This window comes from Schistocerca americana, chromosome X (genome assembly GCF_021461395.2).
Source record: "Schistocerca americana isolate TAMUIC-IGC-003095 chromosome X, iqSchAmer2.1, whole genome shotgun sequence".
Taxonomy (NCBI): Eukaryota; Metazoa; Arthropoda; class Insecta; order Orthoptera; family Acrididae; genus Schistocerca; species Schistocerca americana.
Genome location: NC_060130.1, coordinates 641,909,572 through 641,935,320, shown reverse-complemented (window position 1 = coordinate 641,935,320; position 25,749 = coordinate 641,909,572). Strand labels below are relative to the sequence as shown.

Sequence of the window (25,749 nt, the reverse complement as noted above, 5' to 3'; positions counted from 1 at the left end):
CTTGGGGAATATCAGTGTGGCTTTCGAGCAGAGAGAGGACAACTGATCAAATATTTGTGATAAGACAAATGATGGAAAAGTTCTATGAATATGATATAGGTCTGCATTTCCTATTCATCGACTTCGAACAAGCCTTTGACAGCATAAACCGGCAAGAACTATACAGAGTACTGAAAGAAGTTGGTATATGTGCTAAACTAATAAGACTAATCAGAATGACTGTGACAGAGACAAGAACAAAAGCAAAGGTCCTTAGCAGGTGATAGTCTCTCCACTGTGCTATTCAATATAGCCCTGCACAGTGTAGTAAATAAAATCAACATAACAGTCACCATATTTATGAAAACTAGCCAGATATGTGCATACGCTGATGACATTGCTATAGTAGGAAGAAAAATACCAATACACTCCTAGAAACATACTGGGCAAGGGAAACAGAAGCCTTAAAAATTGGCCTCATAGTAAATGAAAACAAAACAAAATAAAATACATGGTAATGTCACAATCTGAGGCCAGAAGAACCCCTAAAAACCTAAACATCAATGGGAAATGCTTCAAAGGAATGTCCTCTTTTAACTATTTGGTAGCCCTAATAACGAATGATAAAAGTATTGGAAAGGCTATAAGGGAAAGAATTACCTTGCAAATATGCAACTTTTCAAAAATAGCCTTGTTACAAGAAAAACAAAACTGCTAAAATATAATTCCCTAGTCCACCCATTTATCACATACAGGTCAGAGGTATGGACATTGACAGATCACAATAAAAATGCACTAAGAACCATTGAGGAGAAAATACTATGCAAAATCTATGGGCCAATAAGGGAGGAAGAAGGCTGGAGAATACGCTCCAATGCCGAATTACGAGAGTTAATACAAGGCAGAGACATAGTAAAATTTGTGAAATCAGAGCAAAATTTGTGAAATCACAGCGAATATGATGGCTAGGACACTTGGAGCAAATGGCAGCGGATAGAATTCCAAAGAAAATGATGAAAGGTGTGATCCATTCAGCTAGACGAAAAGGGAGACCTAGAAGAAGATGGATTGATGAGGTAACAATGGCTATCACCAGTATGGGAGTCCAGGGGTGGAAAAGAGCAGCAAATAACCGAGAAATGTGGAGGAAGATTGTTGAAGAAGCCAAGGCTCACCAAGGGCTGTAGTGCTACTGAAGAAGATGAATATTTTTGCATGCCTGAGTACTTTTACTGTGGAGTTTATTTAAAGCCCTGTTAAAAAGAAGAAAAATGAGTTGTAAAAGTTCTGAACTCCCAGAAACTGATTTACTTTTTATTCACAGACTTACGTATTGAATAATGAAGCATAAAGTAAATATTATGCACAATGATGTATTCTGGGGAGCTTTTATGATACAGTTTTCTCTTTTGTTCAGTAAATTTTTGTACTTTGTATTATGCATGATGCTATTCCACACAAACACACACACAAATTTCAAGCTTTCGCAACCCACGGTTGCTTCATCAGGAAAGAGGGAAGTAGAGGGAAAGACGAAAGGATGTGGGTTTTAAGGGAGAGGGTAAGGAGTCATTCCAATCCCGGGAGCGGAAAGACTTACCTTGGGGGGGAAAAAGGGACAGGTATACACGCGCGCACGCGTACACACACACACACACACACACACACACACACACACACACACACACGCATATACAGACACAAGCAGACATATGCCAACTCAGTGGATTAGGACTCAACAGCTATTTAGCAGAAAGCATCTTGCCAAAACAATTCTAACAAAAGCTTGAAGAAGACAGAAACAATAACAGTAATTAGAATACTCTCAAAGTTATAAGAAGCTAACTGAAGTAGGTATAATAGAGGGAAACATTCCACTGCTTGTGTCTGTATATGTGCGGATGGATATGTGTGTGTGTGTGTGTGTGTGTGTGTGTGTGTGTGTGTGTGTGTGTATACCTGTCCCTGTTCCTTTGTAAAGGAACATTTGAAAATGGAGTTAAGCATTTCATCTTTTGTTTTGCTACCCTCAATTTTAGTTATATATATTTGGATACCTTCTTCAGTTAGCTTCTTATAACTTTGAGAGCATTCTGATTATTGTCATTGTTTCTGTCTTATTCAAGCTTGTGTTTAGAATTGTTTTGGCAAGATGCTTTCTGCTAAATAAGCTGTTGAGTCCTAATCCACTGAGTTGGCATATGAGATTCTGTCTCTCTGCCAGATCACCACAGATGATTACCATAAACTGAGAAGTGTGAGGCATTCACTCATTGTTTTGTTATTACATATGCAGGAATTTACTAGCACTATCAGCTTCTTGGGAACTGAATTCCTCTGACATTTCAGAGTTCAGTGCTGAAATGCCCTGATAGACATTGGACAGACAAAACAACACCCAACTTTCTTAAGTGTAACCCACCATACAGGATGGCTTTGGATTCCTGCCTCTTCTTTTTGCTACTATGTGCTTAGTGCTTATCATCTATAATCATCCAACAATTAATTCGGAAAATTACAGTTTTGTTAGTGGTCGGTGTGATAAGACATCCTGTGGAACTTTACGGAATGCATTCTCTGAAAACTACTTAGAACAGATAGTTAGGAAACCTAGTCATGAGGGAAATACGTATATTGGATCTAATGCCAATGAGGATGTCCACATTGAAACTGGTATCAGTGACTGATGTGGTTGTGGCTACAATGGTTACCGAAGTACAAAGGACAACCAAAACAAGCAGAAAGATATATATGTTCAGTAAACTAGATAAAAAATCAGTAATGTCATATCTCAGTGTGAAACTTGAAACTTTCAGCACAGGTCAGTAGAGGAACTCTGGGTCAAGTTTAAGAGACTAGTTAACCATGCACTGGATTGATATGTACCCAGTAGAACATTTCATAATTGGAGGGAACCTCCATGGTATACAGTCACTGAAAAAATTTTTTCTAAGGAAGCAGAGGTTACTGCATAATAGGTGTAAAACAAAGTGTAGGGCTATAGATAGAGAGATGCTGACTGAAACACATTTGGTTGTCAAGAGAGCAACGCATGAGACTATCAATGACTATTGTAGCACAATATCATCAAATGACATTTCACAAAATTCAAAGAACTTCTGGTTGTATGTAAAGGCTGTCAGTGGCACCAAAGTTAGTGTCCAGTCCCTAGCAAATAAGACAGGAACTAAAATTGAGGGTAGCAAAACAAAAGATGAAATGCTTAACTCCATTTTCAAATGTTCCTTTACAAAGGAAAACCCTGGAGAATTGCCCCAATTTAATCCTCATAACACTGAAAAGATGAATGAAATAAGTATTAGTGTCAGTGGTGTTAAGAAACAGATGAAATCGTTAAAATTGAACAAATTGCAGGACCCCATGGAATCACTGTCAGATTCTATACTGAATTTGCAGCTGAGTTAGTCCCTCTTCTAACTGTAATCTATTGTATATACTTCGAACAAAAAGCAATGCCCAAATCTTGGAAAAAGGCACAGTTCACACCTGTCTACAAGAAGGGTAGTAGAAGTGATCCACAATACTACCGTCCAATATCCTTTGCCTCGATTTGTTGTAGACTCTTAGAACATATTTTGAGCTCAAACATAATGAGGTATCTTGAACAGAATGACTCCTCAATGCCAACCAGCATGGATTTCAAAAACACTGACCATGTGAAACCCAACTCGCACTTTTCTCAGATGACATACTGAAAGCTTTGGATCAAGGCAACTAGATAAATGCAGTGTTTCTTGATTTCCAAAAGCATTTAACTCGGTATCGCACCTACACCTATTGTCAAAAGTACAATCATATGGGGTATCAAGTGACATTTGTGACTGGATTTAGGACTTTTGGTAGGGCGGATACAGTGTGTTATCTTAGATGGAAAGTCATTGTCAGATGTAGAAGTAACTTCGGTTGTACCCCAGGGAAATGTGTTGGGACCCTTGCTGTTCCTGTTGTGTATGAATGACCTTGCAGACAATATTAATAGTAAAATCAGGCTTTTTGCAGATGATGCAGTTGTCTATAATGAAGTACTATCTGAGAGAAGCTGCATGAATATTCAGTCAGATTTTGATAGGATTTCAATGTGTTGCAGAGATTGACAACTTCCTCTGATAAACTGGTAACTGCAGACCAAGTTAATCAAGGACTTCATAAATACCTTATGGGATACTACTATATTCAGATTCTTAAGGAAAGGGTGAGCTGTGCCTAATTTGAATCCTTACACTCATCAAGGAGCAAACAGGGGCAGTTACACAAGGTGTATAAGGGTACACACAAGTGGGGCATGGAAAGCAGGATGAAGGAAATGGAGGCAGAGAGCAAAGGAAATAATGACGAATCTTCATAACCTACAAATATAATTACAGTGGGAGATAGGTGAAGATATGAGGGGGGCAAGGAGGAAGTGATGGGGAGGGGGGCATAAGTAACTGTAGGACAGGGACTAGCAAAGATTGAGAGCCAAAAAGACTGTGGAACTGCTGACACGCTGTTGGAGGGAAAATCCTTAGATGTACAATCCAGACAAGCTAATCACACTGTTTGTGAAGTAGCCATGTTGTGTTGAGCACCATTTGTGCTGGGTGGTCAAACCTGACATTGGTTGAAGTTTGGCAGTGGCCGTTCATTTGAAAGGTCAACTGGTTAGTGGTCATGGCCAAATAAAAGCCCTGCAGTTGTCGTAATAGACTTCAAACTTGGAATGAATGCTCCGTCTCCTATACAACAGGGTGTACAAGTCATAGGACTGCAATAGTAAGTTTTTTACAGGCACATGTAACAGATCTTACACTGATCTTTGTATGCATATGACCTATGACACATGTGGTCAATAGCAGGAGTGGCATATGGGCAGAGCATTATATTTCATATGTTGATCAGGGAATGGAATACTATTCTTGGGAGAGGTGTGAATGACTCCTCATATCAGGGCAAAATGAATGGTAGCTGAATACACTTAAGTCTTTGATTTTGATGTATGTAAAAATACTGACTGTTGGCACTGCCTGAAAGTTTGACACCTGCAATTTTATGGGTGCACCATCTTAGGATTCTTGTTTATTCTTTTACATTCTCTTAGAATTCTGTCTTGCCTGGGATAATCAGTGGAGATTGTAATTCTAAACTGATCATTAGATGGAGCCAAAATTGTAGAACAACATGTGTATTTCTTTGTTTTTGTGAATATTTGCAGAGCCATGCTTCTGCCACACAGATTCAGCTGTATTAACTGAGCAAAGTGTGGGGTTCGACTGATGACTGAAGACAAATGTGCTTAACAGGTGACTTTCAAAAAGATGACCTAGATTTTTCAGATGATGATGCAGTGAACAATTGTGGCGATGATACGGACTACACCAAAGTATACACATTGGAAAGCAAGATAATTAACGTTTCACAATACTCAGTACCTCCCCCCATGAACCATGGACCTTGCCGTTGGTGGGGAGGCTTGCGTGCCTCAGCGATACAGATAGCCGTACCGTAGGTGCAACCACAACGGAGGGGTATCTGTTGAGAGGCCAGACAAACGTGTGGTTCCTGAAGAGGGGCAGCAGCCTTTTCAGTAGTTGCAAGGGCAACAGTCTGGATGATTGACTGATCTGGCCTTGTAACAATAACCAAAACGGCCTTGCTGTGCTGGTACTGCGAACGGCTGAAAGCAAGGGGAAACTACAGCCGTAATTTTTCCCGAGGGCATGCAGCTTTACTGTATGATTACATGATGATGGCGTCCTCTTGGGTAAAATATTCCGGAGGTAAAATAGTCCCCCATTCGGATCTCCGGGCGGGGACTACTCAAGAGGATGTCGTTATCAAGAGAAAGAAAACTGGCGTTCTACGGATCGGAGCGTGGAATGTCAGATCCCTTAATCGGGCAGGTAGGTTAGAAAATTTAAAAAGGGAAATGGATAGACTGAAGCTAGATATAGTGGGAATTAGTGAAGTTCGGTGGCAGGAGGAACAAGACTTCTGGTCAGGTGACTACAGGGTTATAAACACAAAATCAAATAGGGGTAATGCAGGAGTAGGTTTAATAATGAATAGGAAAATAGGAATGCGGGTAAGCTACTACAAACAGCATAGTGAACGCATTATTGTGGCCAAGATAGATACGAAGCCCACACCTACTACAGTAGTACAAGTTTATATGCCAACTAGCTCTGCAGATGACGAAGAAATTGAAGGAATGTATGATGAAATAAAAGAAATTATTCAGATTGTGAAGGGAGACGAAAATTTAATAGTCATGGGTGACTGGAATTCGAGTGTAGGAAAAGGGAGAGAAGGAAACATAGTAGGTGAATATGGATTGGGGGACAGAAATGAAAGAGGAAGCCGCCTGGTAGAATTTTGCACAGAGCATAACTTAATCATAACTAACACTTGGTTTAAGAATCATGAAAGAAGGTTGTATACATGGAAGAACCCTGGAGATACTAAAAGGTATCAGATAGATTATATAATGGTAAGACAGAGATTTAGGAACCAGGTTTTAAATTGTAAGACATTTCCAGGTGCAGATGTGGACTCTGACCACAATCTATTGGTTATGACCTGTAGATTAAAACTGAAGAAACTGCAAAAAGGTGGGAATTTAAGGAGATGGGACCTGGATAAACTGAAAGAACCAGAGGTTGTACAGAGATTCAGGGAGAGCATAAGAGAGCAATTGACAGGAATGGGGCAAATAAATACAGTAGAAGAAGAATGGGTAGCTTTGAGGGATGAAGTAGTGAAGGCAGCAGAGGATCAAGTAGGTAAAAAGACGAGGGCTAGTAGAAATCCTTGGGTAACAGAAGAAATATTGAATTTAATTGATGAAAGGAGAAAATATAAAAATACAGTAAGTGAAACAGGCAAAAAGGAATACAAACGTCTCAAAAATGAGATCGACAGGAAGTGCAAAATGGCTAAGCAGGGATGGCTAGAGGACAAATGTAAGGATGTAGAGGCCTATCTCACTAGGGGTAAGATAGATACCGCCTACAGGAAAATTAAAGAGACCTTTGGAGATAAGAGAACGACTTGTATGAATATCAAGAGCTCAGATGGAAACCCAGTTCTAAGCAAAGAAGGGAAAGCAGAAAGGTGGAAGGAGTATATAGAGGGTCTATACAAGGGCGATGTACTTGAGGACAATATTATGGAAATGGAAGAGGATGTAGATGAAGATGAAATGGGAGATACGATACTGCGTGAAGAGTTTGACAGAGCACTGAAAGACCTGAGTCGAAACAAGGCCCCCGGAGTAGACAATATTCCATTGGAACTACTGACGGCCGTGGGAGAGCCAGTCCTGACAAAACTCTACCATCTGGTGAGCAAGATGTATGAAACAGGCGAAATACCCTCAGACTTCAAGAAGAATATAATAATTCCAATCCCGAAGAAAGCAGGTGTTGACAGATGTGAAAATTACCGAACTATCAGCTTAATAAGTCACAGCTGCAAAATACTAACACGAATTCTTTACAGACGAATGGAAAAACTAGTAGAAGCCAACCTCGGGGAAGATCAGTTTGGATTCCGTAGAAACACTGGAACACGTGAGGCAATACTGACCTTACGACTTATCTTAGAAGAAAGATTAAGGAAAGGCAAACCTACGTTTCTAGCATTTGTAGACTTAGAGAAAGCTTTTGACAATGTTGACTGGAATACTCTCTTTCAAATTCTAAAGGTGGCAGGGGTAAAATACAGGGAGCGAAAGGCTATTTACAATTTGTACAGAAACCAGATGGCAGTTATGAGAGTCGAGGGACATGAAAGGGAAGCAGTGGTTGCGAAGGGAGTAAGACAGGGTTGTAGCCTCTCCCCGATGTTGTTTAATCTGTATATTGAGCAAGCAGTAAAGGAAACAAAAGAAAAATTCGGGGTAGGTATTAAAATTCATGGAGAAGAAATAAAAACTTTGAGGTTCGCCGATGACATTGTAATTCTGTCAGAGACAGCAAAGGACTTGGAAGAGCAGTTGAATGGAATGGACAGTGTCTTGAAAGGAGGATATAAGATGAACATCAACAAAAGCAAAACAAGGATAATGGAATGTAGTCTAATTAAGTCGGGTGATGCTGAGGGAATTAGATTAGGAAATGAGGCACTTAAAGTAGTAAAGGAGTTTTGCTATTTGGGGAGCAAAATAACTGATGATGGGCGAAGTAGAGAGGATATAAAATGTAGGCTGGCAATGGCAAGGAAAGCGTTTCTGAAGAAGAGAAATTTGTTAACATCCAGTATTGATTTAAGTGTCAGGAAGTCATTTCTGAAAGTATTCGTATGGAGTGTAGCCATGTATGGAAGTGAAACATGGACGATAAATAGTTTGGACAAGAAGAGAATAGAAGCTTTTGAAATGTGGTGCTACAGAAGAATGCTGAAGATTAGATGGGTAGATCACATAACTAATGAGGAAGTATTGAATAGGATTGGGGAGAAGAGAAGTTTGTGGCACAACTTGACCAGAAGAAGGGATCGGTTGGTAGGACATGTTCTGAGGCATCAAGGGATCACCAATTTAGTATTGGAGGGCAGCGTGGAGGGTAAAAATCGTAGAGGGAGACCAAGAGATGAATACACTAAGCAGATTCAGAAGGATGTAGGTTGCAGTAGGTACTGGGAGATGAAAAAGCTTGCACAGGATAGAGTAGCATGGAGAGCTGCATCAAACCAGTCTCAGGACTGAAGACCACAACAACAACAAATACTCAGTAGTTTTATTCAGATTCCTGTTAATTCATTTGCATGTATGTATTTATGCAGTATAATCAGAAGACAAAAATTGACACTGAGGCATTTCATTCACCAACAGTAGCATTATTTCTCTGTAAATTATGCAGTAGATTATGGGTGTGGGTGACAGCTTCTTGTCAGATACATTCAAAGGAAGAAAACTGACAACATATCTTATACTAAAGCTTTTACATAACACTCAAGAGAGTACAGTGTAATTATACTGGATGAGAAGAGTGGAACTTCAGACCACCTTATTTTCTTAACAGTCCACAATGAAACTCACATAGTAGAAAATGAATATGTATGCCCAAAGGAATACAAAAAAGTTACAACGCATGAATTTCCTTTCAGCTGCCTTTACACTAGCACTGTAGAAAGTAATTACACTGGCCAAAATTAAAAGGTTTCTGGCAATTATGGCCAATGTGTATCAGTGTGAGTGCTCATATATTAAAACACTGATCACAGAATTTTGTTGCCATCAGACTTCAGAAAGTAAGTTGCACATTATTATGGCGAACCAAGTAACTTTTATTGAATCCTGCACTACACTTCAAAGTGACACGACACTATTTTTCAACATAGTCATCAAGTCTCTGTAAACAGTGATCAGAACACACTATCTATCATTCAATTTATAAATGATAGAAAGCCGCTCTTTGGTCACAAGACCATCGAAGAAGTGCTGTGTAGACGTCCTCTTCGTTGGAAATTCTCTTTCCCCCTGGTGGTCTTTCAGCTTGCTGAAATCACACAGTGCAAGATGTGGACTTCCCAATCAGCATAACTCTTGTGTATGTGGCCTTGGTCAAACTGTTAGCATCATTTCACTACAGCTAGACATGAAATTGCATTTGGTCCATATATATCCAGAATTTCATGGTGAATCTGTTGTAATTTAGATGTTTTTCCCACATGAAGTGAGCTGTCCTGCATACTTAATATTTAGAGTATGTTTCCAGCTGTCACACAACTTTATGAACACTGTGATGTTATCCATACAGCAGTGGAACTGTGTCTACAGGAACCCAAGAACATGTACATCCTTCTGACAATGTGCCACTCTCTGTGTGCACATCTTCTTAGCGATGGTTGCGGGACTCGGCTGTTCAAATAGGATGTCAAATTAAATGCCTTTCAGCCATCAATTTTCAACCTTATTTTATTGGGCAACAAGCTTCAGCATTTTACTACATCACCTTCAAGCCCCTGACCGACGTGTAGGAATAATCTACAACACTTCTCAGGGACCTGAAAATGGCATAGTAAAACGCTTGAACTGATTGCCCAATAAAATAAGGTTGAAAATGAACAGATGAAAGGCCTTTAATTTGACATCCTCATGTGTCGTTCTTGTTACACAGTGATCTTAGCATGGAATGACATGTGTAATTTACTTTCTGAAATGCCTAACAATATGAAATTTGTGTCTAAAACTCGCAATCTGTGACTACATTACATATAATTTCACACTTCAATATAGATCACAATTTGCTATGAAAAAAAGGATAAACTGGGTATGACACACAGCAGAAAAGAAACTCTGTGCTAATTTCCAGCCACCACATCCAATACCTCAAAACACGATTACAGGCTAAAAGATGTCTAAATTACATTTTCCCTGCAGATTTCAAGCTTTACATGAAAAAAAAACCAAGTGAACACAGCTGTACACCTTTAACGAAGTGACTTATACAGTATGTTTTATCGAGAATTTCACTGCTTATGCAAGTAAGAAGCATGTCACTATGACATGTGACTTTGTTTAGTGATTTGTCTGCAAAGAGTTACACTTCCTTTACAGACAAATTTTATAAAAGTCTTATGCTTGCTTCAGAATTCAAAGTTGCAAAATCTGTTCTTGTGGAACCATAAGAAAATCTAAATAGAAATCACACTATGAAGTACAAGAGTCCAAGGAAATTTCTTAACACTGTGTTGGAAAGACATCTACATCTATACTCTGCAAAGCACTGTGAGGTGCATGGCAGAGGCTACTTCTCATTGTACCAGTTATTAGTATTTCTTCCTGTTACAGTCACGTATGGAGCACGGGAAGAATGATTGTTTGAATACCTCTTTGTATGCGATAATTATTCTAATCTTTTCCTCACAAACTGTATGTGAGTGAGGGTGTTATAATATATCCCTAGAGTAATTATTTAAAGCCAGTTCTTGAAACGATGTTCTCAGACTTTCTTAGGATACTTTACATCTCTCTTCAAGAGTCGGCCAGTTCAATTCTTTCAGTATCTCTGTGACACTCTCCCGTGGATTAAACAAACCTGTGACCATTTGTGCTGCCCTTCTCTGTATATGTTCAATATTCCCTGTTAGTCCTATCTGGTATGGGTCCCACACACTTGAGCAATATTCTAGAACTAGTCACAAGAGTGATTTGTAAGCAATCTCTTTTGTAGACTGGTTGCACTTCCCAGTGTTCAACCAATAATCCGAAGTCTGCCACCTGCCTAACCCACGACTGAACCTACATGATCATTCCATTTCATACCCCTACAAAGTGTTACACCCAGGTACTTGTATGAGTTAGCCAATTCCAATAGTGACTCATTGATATTATACCTCACAGTATATATATTCACTTATGAAAATTTGCTTTTAAATTCTGATTAAAGAGATTTCAGATGTGAGAGGCGGGTTTTCATCCAAACTCTCACACTAATGTTTCATAGCTTTCAGATTTAAAATTTTAGATTGGTAGCATAATCTTCTTCTTTTATATGCAATAATTTAACTGAAAACAACAATGACACATTCTTGTTAATCTTATAAATAATATTGTCATCTGTACTTGTTTAACAGAGACTCACCCACTGGTGGAGGCAGATGTTGGATCTCACCTACCCAGTAACATCAATGTTTACTGGTCGTGAATTCAATCATACTATACGTTCTACTTTTGGAGATACTCACATTGAAGATCTCTGGGTCCCATATTTTACCGTCACAACTGATATTACGGAAAGCTGTATGAGAGTGCATACACATGGTAAGAAAATCATGTAATTCTTAAATATATTTCTACTTAGAATTTGTTTTTATGTAAAACACTACAGCTCTAAGAGTGTCTTTCCTTCCATTACTAATAATATGTTTGGTAGTATTCTTCATGTATATATTTTTATGTGCATCTGATGACATTGCAGATAGTGCTTTAGTACTATAGGCTTACTTTGAGGAGAAAAATATTGGAATTGTAGATAATATTGATAGATTAATGTGATCACCTAATAGTTGAGTATCTTATGCATACATAGCTGGGGGAAAACACACATACTAATTAGAAAGACCTAGAAAATTGTGATAAACTGTCATATTGTAGTCTCAAAGTGACAAATTGAGAGCTTCAGTAATGAGGAAAACCTGTTAACTCATAGACTTGGTTATTAATGTATTGAAAGTTGAATAATGCAACTGTTTGGAATGGTGAATGCCTACTGGGACAGTGGCATGTAACAAATTAAAATGTTGTAAGAGAGAAGAAAGAAAACACAAGGAAAGTGCTTTTTATAGTGAGAATGGGTATAAGGAAATGAGAAAGTTTGTACTCTGAGGTATTACTTATAATGAAACATGATGAACATCGACAATGAAGTGAGTGCTACTTCCAACATCATCACTGCACTGAAAATGGTGCACCTTACTTCTATACCAGGTTGCATATCTTTACATAACTAAATATTTCTGGCTCCAGATCTCTTTATCGTAATTATGACTTTAATGTTTGTCGATAGAGTCACTACTACTAGCTTAATAATCAATCACTGGGGCAAATCTCTGCCCAAGCTGCCTTGTAATCCCTAACAACAAGACCAGTTTGGAAGCACACCATTTGTGGCAACACAAGCTAAAATGATCATAGTAATAGTTCTTGCATAGCAGTAGCTTATGTGATTAACCCAAAGATCCTGTAGATGTTTAAGCCATTGAAACAAAATTTTCCTGTAATGGAAGATTCATTGTGTGATCAAAAATATCCAGATATTATGATGACTTGAACTCTGTGGGGGCACCTTCAATGAAGTGTCTGTGTGTTTGCAGAGAAATGGCAGCCCAAACTTACCCAACAGCTGAAACCAGACAAGGTAGTGATTTTGCGTTTGCAGCGTAGTCGATGTTCTAACTCAGCCCAAAGGCATTCCATTGGGTTTGAACTAGGACTGGGCGAGTCAGTCTATTTTGGGAATGATATTCTCCACAAAACATTGCCTCACAGATTCTGCTTTATGATGAGGTGCATTGTCATACTGTTGCAGTCATTGACTCTGAACCACTACTCCACTGTGCTCGTATGCAGTACACAATTCTGTAAAACGTGTTCATATCTTTCCACATTTAGCATTTTCTTAACTGCAATAACAACACTCCATAGCATACATAACACCACCTCTTCTGTACTTCAATGTTGGCTCCACACGTGGTGGCGGCTCACATTCTCTAGACATTGCTACTCCACCCCTCCATCAGATTGCCACGGGGTATACCATGAGTCATCACTCCAAACCACTTGTTTCCAGTCATCCACTGTCAAATGGTGTTGTTCTTTATGCCACCTCAAGCATCGCCAGCTATTGACTACAGAAACGTGTGACTTATGAGGAGCTGTTCAGCCATTGCACCCTATTCTTTTTAATTTACTAGCTGCATTTATTGTGCTAGCTGGACTGTTGTTAGCACTTTGGAACACGAGTGATTCCTCCTGCTGATTTCATGCATGTTTTTACAACCACCTTCCACAATGTTTGATGGTCCTTGTCCATCAGTACATGAGGTCTGCTTGGTCTTGGTCAGCTGTGGTTGTCCCATGCTTTTCCACTTCACAATCACATCACCAACAGTTGACTTGGGTAGCTTTTAAAGGGTAGAACTGTCCTTGATGGATTTCTTATTCAGGTGATAGCCAATGGACTAATCCACATCCGAAGTCACTGAGCTAACCTTATTGACCTATTCTGCTGTTACTACTTCTCTACTGACAACACAGTACTCCCACCTCTTTTTATACTGGCAAGTTCACCACTCATGACATCTAGTGAACAGTTCTGCATTACGTAGGGGTGTCTCCATACTTTTGATAAGATAGTGTACATGTACTAAACTGTGAATCAGTTAATGTACAAATAGAGTGCGCACAGAAAAATGTGGCTGGCAGATGCGCAATCAGAAGGCACACATGGGGAGAGCAGTAGTGCTGGGGATTATGGCCAGGCACTGTAGGAGAAATGCTGAATGCTGGAGGGGAAGTGCCATTCTAAACTAAAGTGTACATTCATATTTTTTGTAAATATTAAGAAGAGCCCCTCCACGTCCACACCTGCGTGGTGACCATTCAAAAAGATCATCTGCTTTGGTTAGTACCTAAAATGAATTCTGCTGAAAATGTAACAAAACCAGTGATTTATTTTTGTCTGGCTTGTTAAGCATTTGTAACATTAACAAAAGTGTAATGAATGGCAAATCTTGAGTAGATCTTACATTTCTCTGGTTGCCATGTTAAAATATGCTTCTTTTGCCAAAAGGCAGTGGAGTTTACACAGTGTCACCTCACTAACATGTTGTGCAGACTCAATTGAAAGAGAATTCTGTATCAGTGATTTATTAAGTGAGGGGCTGAGGGAAATTAAGGACAATAGCTTGGAAAAGCACATCCTGAGACAAAAATAAACATATGTCTTCACTTATGTTGTTCCAAAACCTACAGCATTTCTCATTCCACCAGCTATCAATGGCCCTTAAAAATTATGTTCTTTTGTTGAAAACTCTGTAGTTGGTGGAATAACGTGGTAGATAATGAATTTCTACGTAACAACCATATGGATAAATGCTCTCCTCATTGCGTGCTATCATTTGCCAAAGATATCATTCCAATATCTCAAACCATTTATGATGTATGAGGAATTTTACTACTATTTTATTCTGGGATTATCGCTGATGCGCATGATTGTAAATGAGTACACTATATAAAATAAATTTTCTCGAGATTGGTGACAGATAAAGACCTCCACCCCAAGTCTAAGGAAAAATTCAATATGTTAGCTAAATTTCATATGCTGCAGCATATTACGTAATATGCATGAGATGCTAAATCAAAGCAACCCCTATTTTTCGTTGCAAGCTTTTTTGAATTTGTAACAGTGTCTTATTTAAATGCAAATATCATAATAACTTGCCACCGTTAATGAAATGATACATCATCATGAAGCTGACATATAAAGCTATAAGTAACACAAAAATGAAATTTTGTAGCCGAATAATTTTTATAAAATTGTTCAAGATTGAAGGGCACGCGCCTTTATTCTGTCACCACCGACCAGCCAGAAAGGGGCAAACACTGTCGTTCTCCCCTTCTGAATGTTTTGCCATAGTCAAGATAGTCCTGCCTCTCTCTGAACCTGTACACAAAATAAATTAAGTAAAAGGTCCTAAAAGTTGTTCTTTTTTCTTCAGGACACGTATCTCAGGGACAAGGATGTAATGTTAGAATTGTACAGCATTTGAGAGTGAATGTCAGAAGCTGCACTCTAAAGCTATTTTTACACTGACAGTGTTTAATTATTATGGTTATGAAAGCCTATGTATGTAAAATGTGGATGAGAATTTGTTGTGGCATCAGTGGTGTTACACACATTTTTTTCTTCATAGGCTGGAACACAGTTTATGAGGAATTCCAAAACATCTTCATGGTCCTTCCCTTCATTACTTCTCTTTCTTTCCAACCAATCAAGTAAAAACTAGAAGAGGGGTAAAAAAAAAGATCCCTTCTAGCTGTGCTTTTCATTGTTCATATGATGGAAGAATATAGCATTTCTACTGCAATTAGTGTATTTGTAAAAGCCTGAGTATTAACTACCATTTTTCATCATATTACTGAGGAAGACATAATTTCTGTTGCTATTAAATAATGTATAACTATTATAGTACCTTTGAAGTTTCTATAATATCTTGTCACACTCCTCCTCCTCCTCCTCCCTTTAGTAATACTCTGTCATCCCAAAAAAAAATCACATCCAACATAACCTTTTAACGGACAACCGGCTTATTAAATAACTTAATCAGACCACACAACAGTCCTTCAACCATCTCCATCCATCAATGGCAGCATAACTGCGCTGTTGAGTGTCCTGTTATTTTGTTGAACTCTACAGATTTTTTTGGCCGGGGGAGGAAGAGGGGGTGGTTTGTTTAACTGATATGGAAGTCCTCTTCCATGTCAGTTAAACAAACCAACCCCTTCCCAAAAAAATTCTATGGAGTTCAACAGAATAGCAGTACCATCGCCAGCACCAGTACTACTTCACCCTATCCTCTTTCCCCATCACTTCATCACTTCTGGTGATTTCACAGTCTTCAAACACATCCTACACATGTCCCCTACCGCAGCCCCCCCCCCCCCCCCCGCCCCCCTCTGTCACTTTCTATCCTCCTCCCTCCCCCCCCCCCCCCTTCCCAGTTTTGTTGCACACTATCAACTTCAGTATCTAGATTGTATTGTAATAGATGTGCCTGATGGTTTCTTATGTCATTTACGTGTATGGTGATCACTACTACACCTAATTATTAGAGGTACCTTTGAAAATGACAAATGCTTTAATTATTCTTTTCAGATAACAAGTATAGGACACTTACTTTTATTGGACTAGTTGCTTTCTGTGACTATTATGATATCCAGTTTCCAATGTGTTTTAATTTTTAATCCCAGCATATTCTCCATTTACCTAAGAGAGAAAATATTTACTATAAATATAGTCCCGTGATCAAGAATTGTATGAACCAGAATGATTTTTGTTTTTTCATAGAAAAATGTAACAATTTCATATTTAAGTTGCATAACCAATCCCAGTGAATGGATTTTTAAATAAACTGTAAATATTGAAAATTTTTTTTTGTTTCATGCCATTACTATGAACACATGTCACCAAATAGCTGCATGAATTTGATGCACAATGACATGCAAAATGTTGCTAAGCTTCATAGTACAATTTTGGAAACTCAAATATTTAAAGATAAACCACCAATTATCATTATTGCTCTTTATTTACACACACACACACACACACACACACACACACACACACACACACACACTCGAAAGTATGTCTATGAAGCCTATCAAGACAGTAGTCCTTGGGTAAAAATTTTGATGACAAGTCATTGTCATCAGGGGCTAAATCTGACTGCTGTGAAACTGGCTAGGCTCCCATTTTCATGCCCAGAGGACAGCGTCTGATTGGCTGGTTATGTAACAAATAGCACATTTTTAGGAGATGCCATCTGTATCCACAGATTACATTTGTACTCCCTATCCAGTGTCTCTTGCATGGACCTGAATTCTGAACACAAGGTAGTGTTTATTTAACAGGCTTGGACACCACAGATTTTTCAAAATCCCTGTATTTAAGGTGATGTTCAACACATCAATCGGCAACAGTCCATATAGGCTGCCACACTCGCGAGGAGTATTATAAAGCTATGCCTTTTGAGATATGGGTCTGTATGCATAGGTTTTCAGTAGACAGAATGACCAAATTGTCCATGTGCTTTTCATTCGACCAGTACAGAGGCAACTTCCCTATCTTCTCTGTCTCCATTGCAAATCTTTTTTTATCTATACCATTCATATGCCAGATTAAAAATGTATATTCTGCATTTCTGAAGAAGCAGGACGGATGGAGGGGGCACTGTAGAATGCTCATTCTTTGACACCCTCTGTGTAAAAATTAGGTTTGGCTGGTGACAAGTGGCAAACCCGTGTCTGTTTCACCAGTCATTTCATAATAATTTCCACTACACAAAAAATATGTGGTTATCGAGGCTTGTCAGAACAGTTTTAAAATGTTGTGAGAGAAATGAGTGGCCAGTTGTTTTAATGTGTTTTCTGCTGGTACTGTTGTAAAAAGGAAGACCATGCCAAGGCTTATCATTATTTCACAAAACTTACTCTCATCTGATTTATGATGATGCCAGTGATGGAGGCAATTGTCAGAAGCCGGCCAAAGTGGCCGTGCGGTTAAAGGCGCTGCAGCCTGGAACCGCAAGACCGCTACGGTCGCAGGTTCGAATCCTGCCTCGGGCATGGATGTTTGTGATGTCCTTAGGTTAGTTAGGTTTAACTAGTTCTAAGTTCTAGGGGACTAATGACCTCAGCAGTTGAGTCCCATAGTGCTCAGAACCAATTGTCAGAAGCTTGGGATTTTAACCAAATTTGATGTGGCTAGTTAACTGAGAACTTTTTATTCACACTACATGTGCATTTAGATAATTTTAAACAAATTTCTACAATCAGATATCGTTTTAATTTCCTGATAAACTGCAAGCTTGTGTTACAGTACATTCAACCAAAATCGAGTGTGTTAGTGACGTAATTTTGCATTTCCCTCTAATTAGTGAATGTGCTTTAAATCCTCATTTATATTGTGTCAGACTTCATCTCGGTATTTATGTTATGTCAGACAATGTCTTGGTGTTTCTGTTGTGTTAGACTATATCTCCGCATTTCTGTTGTGCCAGACTACATCTCAGTATTTCTATTGTGTCAAACTAAATGTAGATATTTGCATTTATATAATGCATATTTCCTATCACCAACAAACCACAACACTTACCAATATTCAGCATGGTGTTCGTTATCAAATTAAAAGTATAATAATGTCAACAAGTATATGCAACAACCTGATGATTGACCCCAACTAAAGGCATAGCATAATTTAAACACCTATTTAAATTTAATTGTGGCTTTTTCAAGATTACTTGCACTTTATTAATTGCTTTTGAAGTTCAGCTTTCAATGAAATTGGTGCTACGTAATTATGGTAAGTCCACTTTAATATGAGAGCAGTCTTAAACTAAGATTTATACCTTAATTTGTCTGTTGCACATGTGGAGACGATGAGAAGGGTTACAAGTGAAGTTTTCACTGCTAAACTACTGAAAGGGAGAAGGTAATATAGATGCAGCAGACAATATGGACACATTTTATGCTGGTGTTAACACTTACATAAAAGGAGCTTCTTGGTAAGACACATTTCATAGTGGCAGCATTATTGACATAGGAGCTTGTACTATTTGAATATCAGTGTATTAGACTCATTTAATTATTAAATATGTACTTGCATTACAGAGAATCACAAATACAAGAATATTTATATGGTGCAGAAATGGAGAGGAACAAGAGTGATTAAGTTATGTGAGGGCGACAGCAGCAATAGCAGCGACTACAACAGTGCATTGGTGTGGTGCTAGTAGTAATGGCAATAGTAGTGATAGTAGTAGAGAAGGCTTACGCCAAATAGTGTGCTACCTATTCAAACCCATTATTAACAGCTTAGCAACTTCACTTTAAATTGTTACAGAAATTGGTATACCACAGAAATCAACTGAAACGTGTGTGTGTGTGTGTGTGTGTGTGTGTGTGTGTGTGTGTGTGTGTGTGTGTGTGTGTGTGTGGCGGGGGGGGGGGGGGGGGTGTTTATATATGTATTTTTAATCTTATCATCCACAGCTGACAGTATGAAAGATAACAGTCTTTCAGACCAAAGCCCTGACGTGAGTGTTTCTTGAAGCATAAGCAGCGTTATATTGCATTTAGGATAAAGTAGGCAGTGGCAACTTGGTTTAAAGCTGTGGTAGTTACGCTCAGGACCAGACAGAAATATATAAACAAAATCAAATGAATATTCAGGTATTTCTAACAGTTTTGTCAAGCAATGTAGCGTGACAGAAATTTTGCAAACAAAATTAAACATATATATGCGATGGAGTTGGGAGAAGAAGGGGGAAGGATGGAGGACAGAATAATAAAAGTCAAATTCAAAGAAAATTTTCACAGTCTCATGTTGCACTACTGGTAAACATTAATTCTTGCCTCACATTTTTCTCTTATCTTAGTGTGGTATCATACAATTTGGATCAGTGCTTTAGTAAACATATTGATTATATGACAGCAAAGTACATGTGATACATTGACTCATGGGTGGGACTTGGTTTTCTGTATATTTTGAACATAAAACTTTGGATTGAGAACTAATTCAATTGTTGAAGGCTCATATGAACTATATTGTAAAATTCCATCTCTGTGAATAAAAGTTTGTGTGTGTATATGTCTGTGTGTGTGTGTGTGTGTGTGTGTGTGTGTGTGTGTGTGTGTGTGAGAGAGTGAGAGAGAGAGAGAGAGAGTGTGTGAGTGTGTGAGAGTGTGTGTGAGAGAGAGAGAGAGAGAGAGAGAGAGAGAGAGAGTGTGTACACCTTGAGTGTAATTTTTCTCGAAATTTCATATTATGTACACAATTGTCATTATTTGACGGGTACAGGCATATTCATTTCTGTGTGTTCTGTTTCTACAGCCACATGCTGTATTTCTTAAGCTAGTGAATATCTATTTTAACTAACTGACAGAAGGTTTGCAATATTTTATATGTTATGTCTGTAACATAGTTAATTGACCTTCCAAAGTAATTTTATGTATTTGCTATTAATGGAGCATTTATTAGTGGAACAATTACCATGGGAATTTACTGTCTTGATTCTCTGACAGAAAAGGTAAAGAATAAAACACTGTTGTTCATGTAAGATTGAACACACAAAAAATTGAGTGTTACATAATTCAGTCACAGTAACTTTTGGAAAATAGAACAAATCATTCAAAAAAACTTTGGAACCAGTGTGCAAGTGATTCAAACATTTTACAAATCTTGAAGTTTAGGATCTTTTTCTTGTGTGGCAAGAAACAGCAGAGCCATGCCTGATAATAAAGATTATATTTCCACCAATTATATTGGGTGCATTTGAGGATCTCTCATACAGTATTTTGGGCTCATTTTCCAAAGTTGAATGTGTAAGTTTCTTATTTCGTAAACAGTGAAATATATTTCAGGTTCTTTGTGGCGCTATATAAGAGCATCTATGTCCCTCTCAGGATACATGCCACCATTGTGTGATCCCTCTGATGGCCACCTTCTTCTTGATGGTGGCTATGTCAACAACTTGCCAGGTAAAGTAAAAGAACACTTTGACCATCCTCATGGTCTTTATTCCTAAGAAATTGTTTGACTAGCCACTACACAGTGCACGTATCTGCTGCCTTTTTGGTATGTAAAAAGTAAAACTGTTCTGGTCCTTAATGCTTCAGAATAATTACTTATCAACACTGTCTTTTCTGCTTGTTCCTATAAAAGTTTGGGAAGTTTTTCTTTCTTCTCATAATCTTACTGTGATGTTCTGCAGTTTATTTGGTTAGCTTTTATGTCTATTTCAATTTATCCTTGTTTATTACTTTCTGTTCTTAAGACATTTTCTTGGTAGAGAAATATCAAAGTACTTATTACATTGTTACAGGGGCTTTTTATTACTGTTAGGAACACTGTTAAAAAACAGAATAAAAAGCACTTTGGTTTATCACTACAGCCGCAGTACCTAATATCACTGACTTCACGTGTCAGTGTCGTGTAACTAGAATTGGTATCTACCTGATCAGTATAGAAATTGGTAGTATTTTGTAGCTTGAGTCTGGATAGAAAAAGTTTATTTTTCAGGGCAAGTATTTGGTGGGTGTGTGCATACCATTAGGTGTAGAGTATACCATTAGGTGTAGACTTAACCAGAAGTGTGTAGTAAGCAAGGGAAATTATATTAAAGCTGTCATCAACAATATTTCCCATCATATACAACAGGTATGATAATTTTTCCAGATGATTACAGTTTTTTTCTCTTGCATTATAATATGACGAAAAATACGTATGATATGAATCATGTTTTCATAGGGCTGTTTTTAAAGTTTCTATAGCATTTTCATTTGTTATGTTTTCAGTTAGTAGAGACTGTAATGTTACAATGCTGTACATTATGCATAACTTATCACAGCTTATGTTTCTTGCATGTCACACCTGTAGCAATGTTGCTCTAAAATTTTTTGAATAACATGTTATGTTATATGGAATGGCACATGGAAGTCTGTTGTATGACACCTGTCATTTAGCTCTTAACAGTATGTTAGTAATACATAGTAATTTGTTTTTAACATAAAATGCATGAAATTGCATGTAAATCATCCTAATTTCCTGTCAGCAACTGTAAAGTAAAGAGGTTAAATATTTCTAAGAGCTTAATGACTGTTAGAAAAGATCATTACCAATAAAAAATTTACTGTGTTGGATTGTTTTCTCACAAAGGCAATTTTATTGTAGAAATAAGAATTTATGAATCAGTTCCTGAAGTCTAGCAGTACTTATTGCCTCATTTTACACAAGTCTCATGTCATCATTTGAAAAACAGATATGATTTAATAAAAGTATTGTCTGAAATAAGATATACAAAGAGATTGAGGAAAAAATGGTGTGTGTGACTCAACATATTATAAAACATACTAAAAATTACTAAAGAAGTGTCTCCATCCACATTATTAGAAGCAGAAAAGATGGAAACAGTGTTACCATATTGCAGTGCCTGTGTTTTTCCGAATTATGGTACAATGTTCCTTTGGACATGCACGCATGTCCAAAGGGATAACCACAGATGCAAGTCCGAAGCGCCGTGCACTGCAGCGACTACAGCCATTATGAAACACATGAAATGTACTCACAGTTGCAAATACGGACAACCATCAGCAATATAATGGAATGACGACAACGAAAAGTGAGAAATCCAGGTTCAAGTCATGGCCCAGCACGAATTTTCATTGTCATCATCTCATTACACTCTGATGGTTGTCATATTCTATCTGTTAATAAGTTTCATGGAGACAGTATTTGTGACATCATGTGGTTTCAGAGGACACAAGGAAACTTTTACTCTGCATCAGATATTGTGGAGGCAGGGGTTAGTGATATGTGGCAGTTGAAACTTTAAAGTAGTATGTGAGACATTCAGTTGATGACTCAAACCATAGGGGGTCATCCAAGAAGGCCATCAAAGTAGTTTGTATTCCAATCTGATACTCAGTTTCAGTCTGTGAGGAAATGTAATTGTTGTACACATTCTGTAGCAAAGAGTCTTTCTGCACCATACAGTTCCTCGTGGAGATGGTAATTTAACAATGTGTGTAGGAGAGCATATGTAAAGTTCAGAAAGGTACTAATAGAATTATCCTTTGAAATGGTCTATGGGATATGATTGTGGGGAGATGACTGTCACCACAGGGAAAGAATTAGATCTGAGTCTTGGTCTGTGTACAATGTTATCTTAAATCTGTATACATCCCATTTCTCGTAACGTTGTCTTATCATTTCCCTCCTCCTTTTCTGGGATTTCACATTAGTCTTTGATTTTGAGCAAATTCCTTGGGCATTAATGGACTCTTTCCTCAATTGTAATATAATATTCCAGTCTGCACTTTGAATTTGATCATTAAAGCATCAAATCTTTGCAATAAATAATATGATTTCTTTTTGTTTCTGAACGTTTTCTTCATTAGAGTTCCATCAAATTGAATTACTCTTGTATCATATATCGTAATATGTTTCTCATGACTTTCGCGTACCTCAGTCTCATTTATACACATTGAAGTGTGTGTGTGTGGGGGGGGGGGGGGGCTGTTCATGCATGTCTGTGTGTCTAATATTTATGTTTTGCAAATATTATTTTGTAAATCAATAAATATTATGATGTGGAAGTGTTTGTAGAAGAGTGGCAAGTATAACTGATGATGCTCTTTTATTTTTGTTTGGTCACGTTTGATCATACAAAAATATTGTATAGTAGAAATTGAGTCTAAAAAAGTTTATTATGAGTGTAAACTTCAGAATATAAAATATACAGAAAATATATTGTTTCTCACATCATCTTGATTTTAGTACTGCTTCTATTTGGGCACAATACGAGAGATAACATAGATGAAAAATGTGCTGCTTTTTGAAATATAATACTTACAGAAATCTGTGCTACCCAGTAGATTTACTGGTGTTTCTAGCAGAAATATTTATATAATGAGTGATTTAGAAAGGTCAATAGACTACTTCAATTATCTGTTGTTCCACAGTTTATGTTCTCATTATTGTGTATTGCTGTTCATTACTAACAAATATCTTTCTCACCTTGTCCTGTTTAATGCTTCTGTGCTTCCTTCCTGTACATACACTCTACAGAGCTGTGGTGGGTTCTTATGTATGTCAAAATTGGTTAGAAGGTGTTGCTTTAGGTCTCCTGTGGCGATATGTTCGTGCAAGTATGTCAATAGCTGGTGTCTTACCTCCAATGTGTGAAACAGATGGTCATTTACTTCTAGATGGATGTTATGTAGACAATGTCCCAGGTAAGAATTGGTAAGATTTTGTTGACAGTGCTTGTAGTAGTTAGAGTTCTCCTCAAATACTTGTGTTCAGAGGCTCATTTGTCTGTGTTTCCGTGCTTCACATTGACATACATTTCACTAACATTGATGAGGTGTTTAACAGGTTTGTTTGTTATGTGTAAGTCTCTCCATATATACAGCAAACACAGACACAAAGGAAAATTTAAATTGTTGGAATATGGAACTGCAAATAACTGGAAGCTAAAGTTTAAAGGAAATGTTTACATGCTGTTAATTTGATAGATTGGGCATAGCAACCAAAATAAAGGTGCACAGTTCAGTTTAAAAATAAGTTTTCCAAGTAGAATTTTAATCTTGTAGACAAATACAGGGTGTTTCAAAATCTTTGCATCATATGTCTAGGGATGATAGATCACATGATGGGGAACAATTATCGTTAGAGACAAAATGTTAGCTGATGCTTTCCAATGATGGTAGGCACCTTTTATAAGTGGTTATGTCCATGAGGGGCGGCAGGGCATAGGCTCTTTGTGGGGTTTGTATGCAATTTGTGTTGCCTATAATCCAGTCATCTACTTCATATGAAAATGGGGAAACTGAGCTTCTAAAATATCTTTGTCTGCTTGGAAACATTCGTTCTTAAGGTTTTCTTGTTGAAAATTACTCTGTCAATTCACTGGGGTATTTAGTGTGCAGATGCGCACACCTGATGATTAGCAGACCCTTCTGTTTCAAGTGAACCTTCATCGTCCCAGGGCCGGTGAATTCAATAAAGACACCTAGCATCATTGGGAAGTGTCAGCAAACATTATCTCTCTAACAAAATTTGTTCCATAACGTGATCTCTCTCCCTAAATTTTTGATGCAAAGACTTTGAAACACCCTCTCTATCAAAACAGTGTAGTCCACTCATCGCTGGCTAGGTGAAATGGGTTCTCTGCTGTTCTTAATTTATATAACTTATTCAGGAGGCAATCTGAGCTGCCCTTTTAGATTGTTTTCTTACTGCCTTGTTAATTCTTCTGAAGATCAAAATGAATTACAAAATGATTTAAACAAGATATCTGAATAGTGCTAAGTGTGATGTCCTCCACATGAGTACTAAAAAAGTTGCATTAAATTTTGTTCATGTGATAAATCACACATACTTAATGCTTGTCAATTCACACAGTGCTTAGGGATTACAGTGACCACCACATAGAAAATAATGCGAGGAAAATTAACCAAAGACAGTGTTTTATTGGCAGAGCATTTAAAAGATGCAAGAAATCTACTAAAAATCTGCCTATACTATGCTTGTCCGTCCTCTTCCAGAATGTTGCTGCACAATATGAGATCCTTACCAGATTGGGTTGATGGAGGAAATCAAAAAAGTTAAGAGGAGGGTGGCACACTTTGTATTATTACAAGATATGAGAGAATGCGTCATGGCTTTCATAAGCGAGTTTGGGTGGCACTCATTAGAACAAAGGCAATTTTGCTGCATTGAAATCTTTGAATGAAAGTCCCACCTATTTGAGGAAAGATGACCATTATGATTAAGTAACAGAAATCAGAGCTTGCATGGAAAGAGTCCGTTTTTTTAATCACATACTATTCAAGAATGGAACAGTAAAGAAATAAGAAACTTCCTGGCAGATTAAAACTGTGTGCCCGACCGAGACTCGAACTCGGGACCTTTGCCTTTCGCGGGCAAGTGCTCTACCATCTGAGCTACCGAAGCACGACTCACGCCCGGTACTCACAGCTTTACT

The 25,749-nt window shown here is 37.9% G+C and overlaps 1 protein-coding gene across 7 annotated transcripts in view; it reads left to right on the top strand.

The window, feature by feature from the left end:
* LOC124556725 (neuropathy target esterase sws) overlaps window positions 1-25,749 on the top strand; it is a 220,050-nt gene that overhangs the window by 153,962 nt on the left and 40,339 nt on the right. For 6 of the 7 annotated variants that reach the window (XR_006968668.1, XR_006968667.1, XM_047130723.1 and 3 more), the window contains exons 21-22: window positions 11,557-11,743; window positions 20,624-20,740. Coding sequence is in view for 5 of the 7 variants with exons in the window: in XM_047130723.1 (XP_046986679.1) it covers window positions 11,557-11,743; window positions 20,624-20,740 (304 nt within the window). In the remaining 2 variants the exon portion in view is untranslated. Of the gene's footprint in view, window positions 1-11,556; window positions 11,744-20,623; window positions 20,741-23,881; window positions 23,996-25,749 lie in introns of all 7 variants that reach the window. The other variant, XM_047130722.1, reaches the window with a different exon arrangement.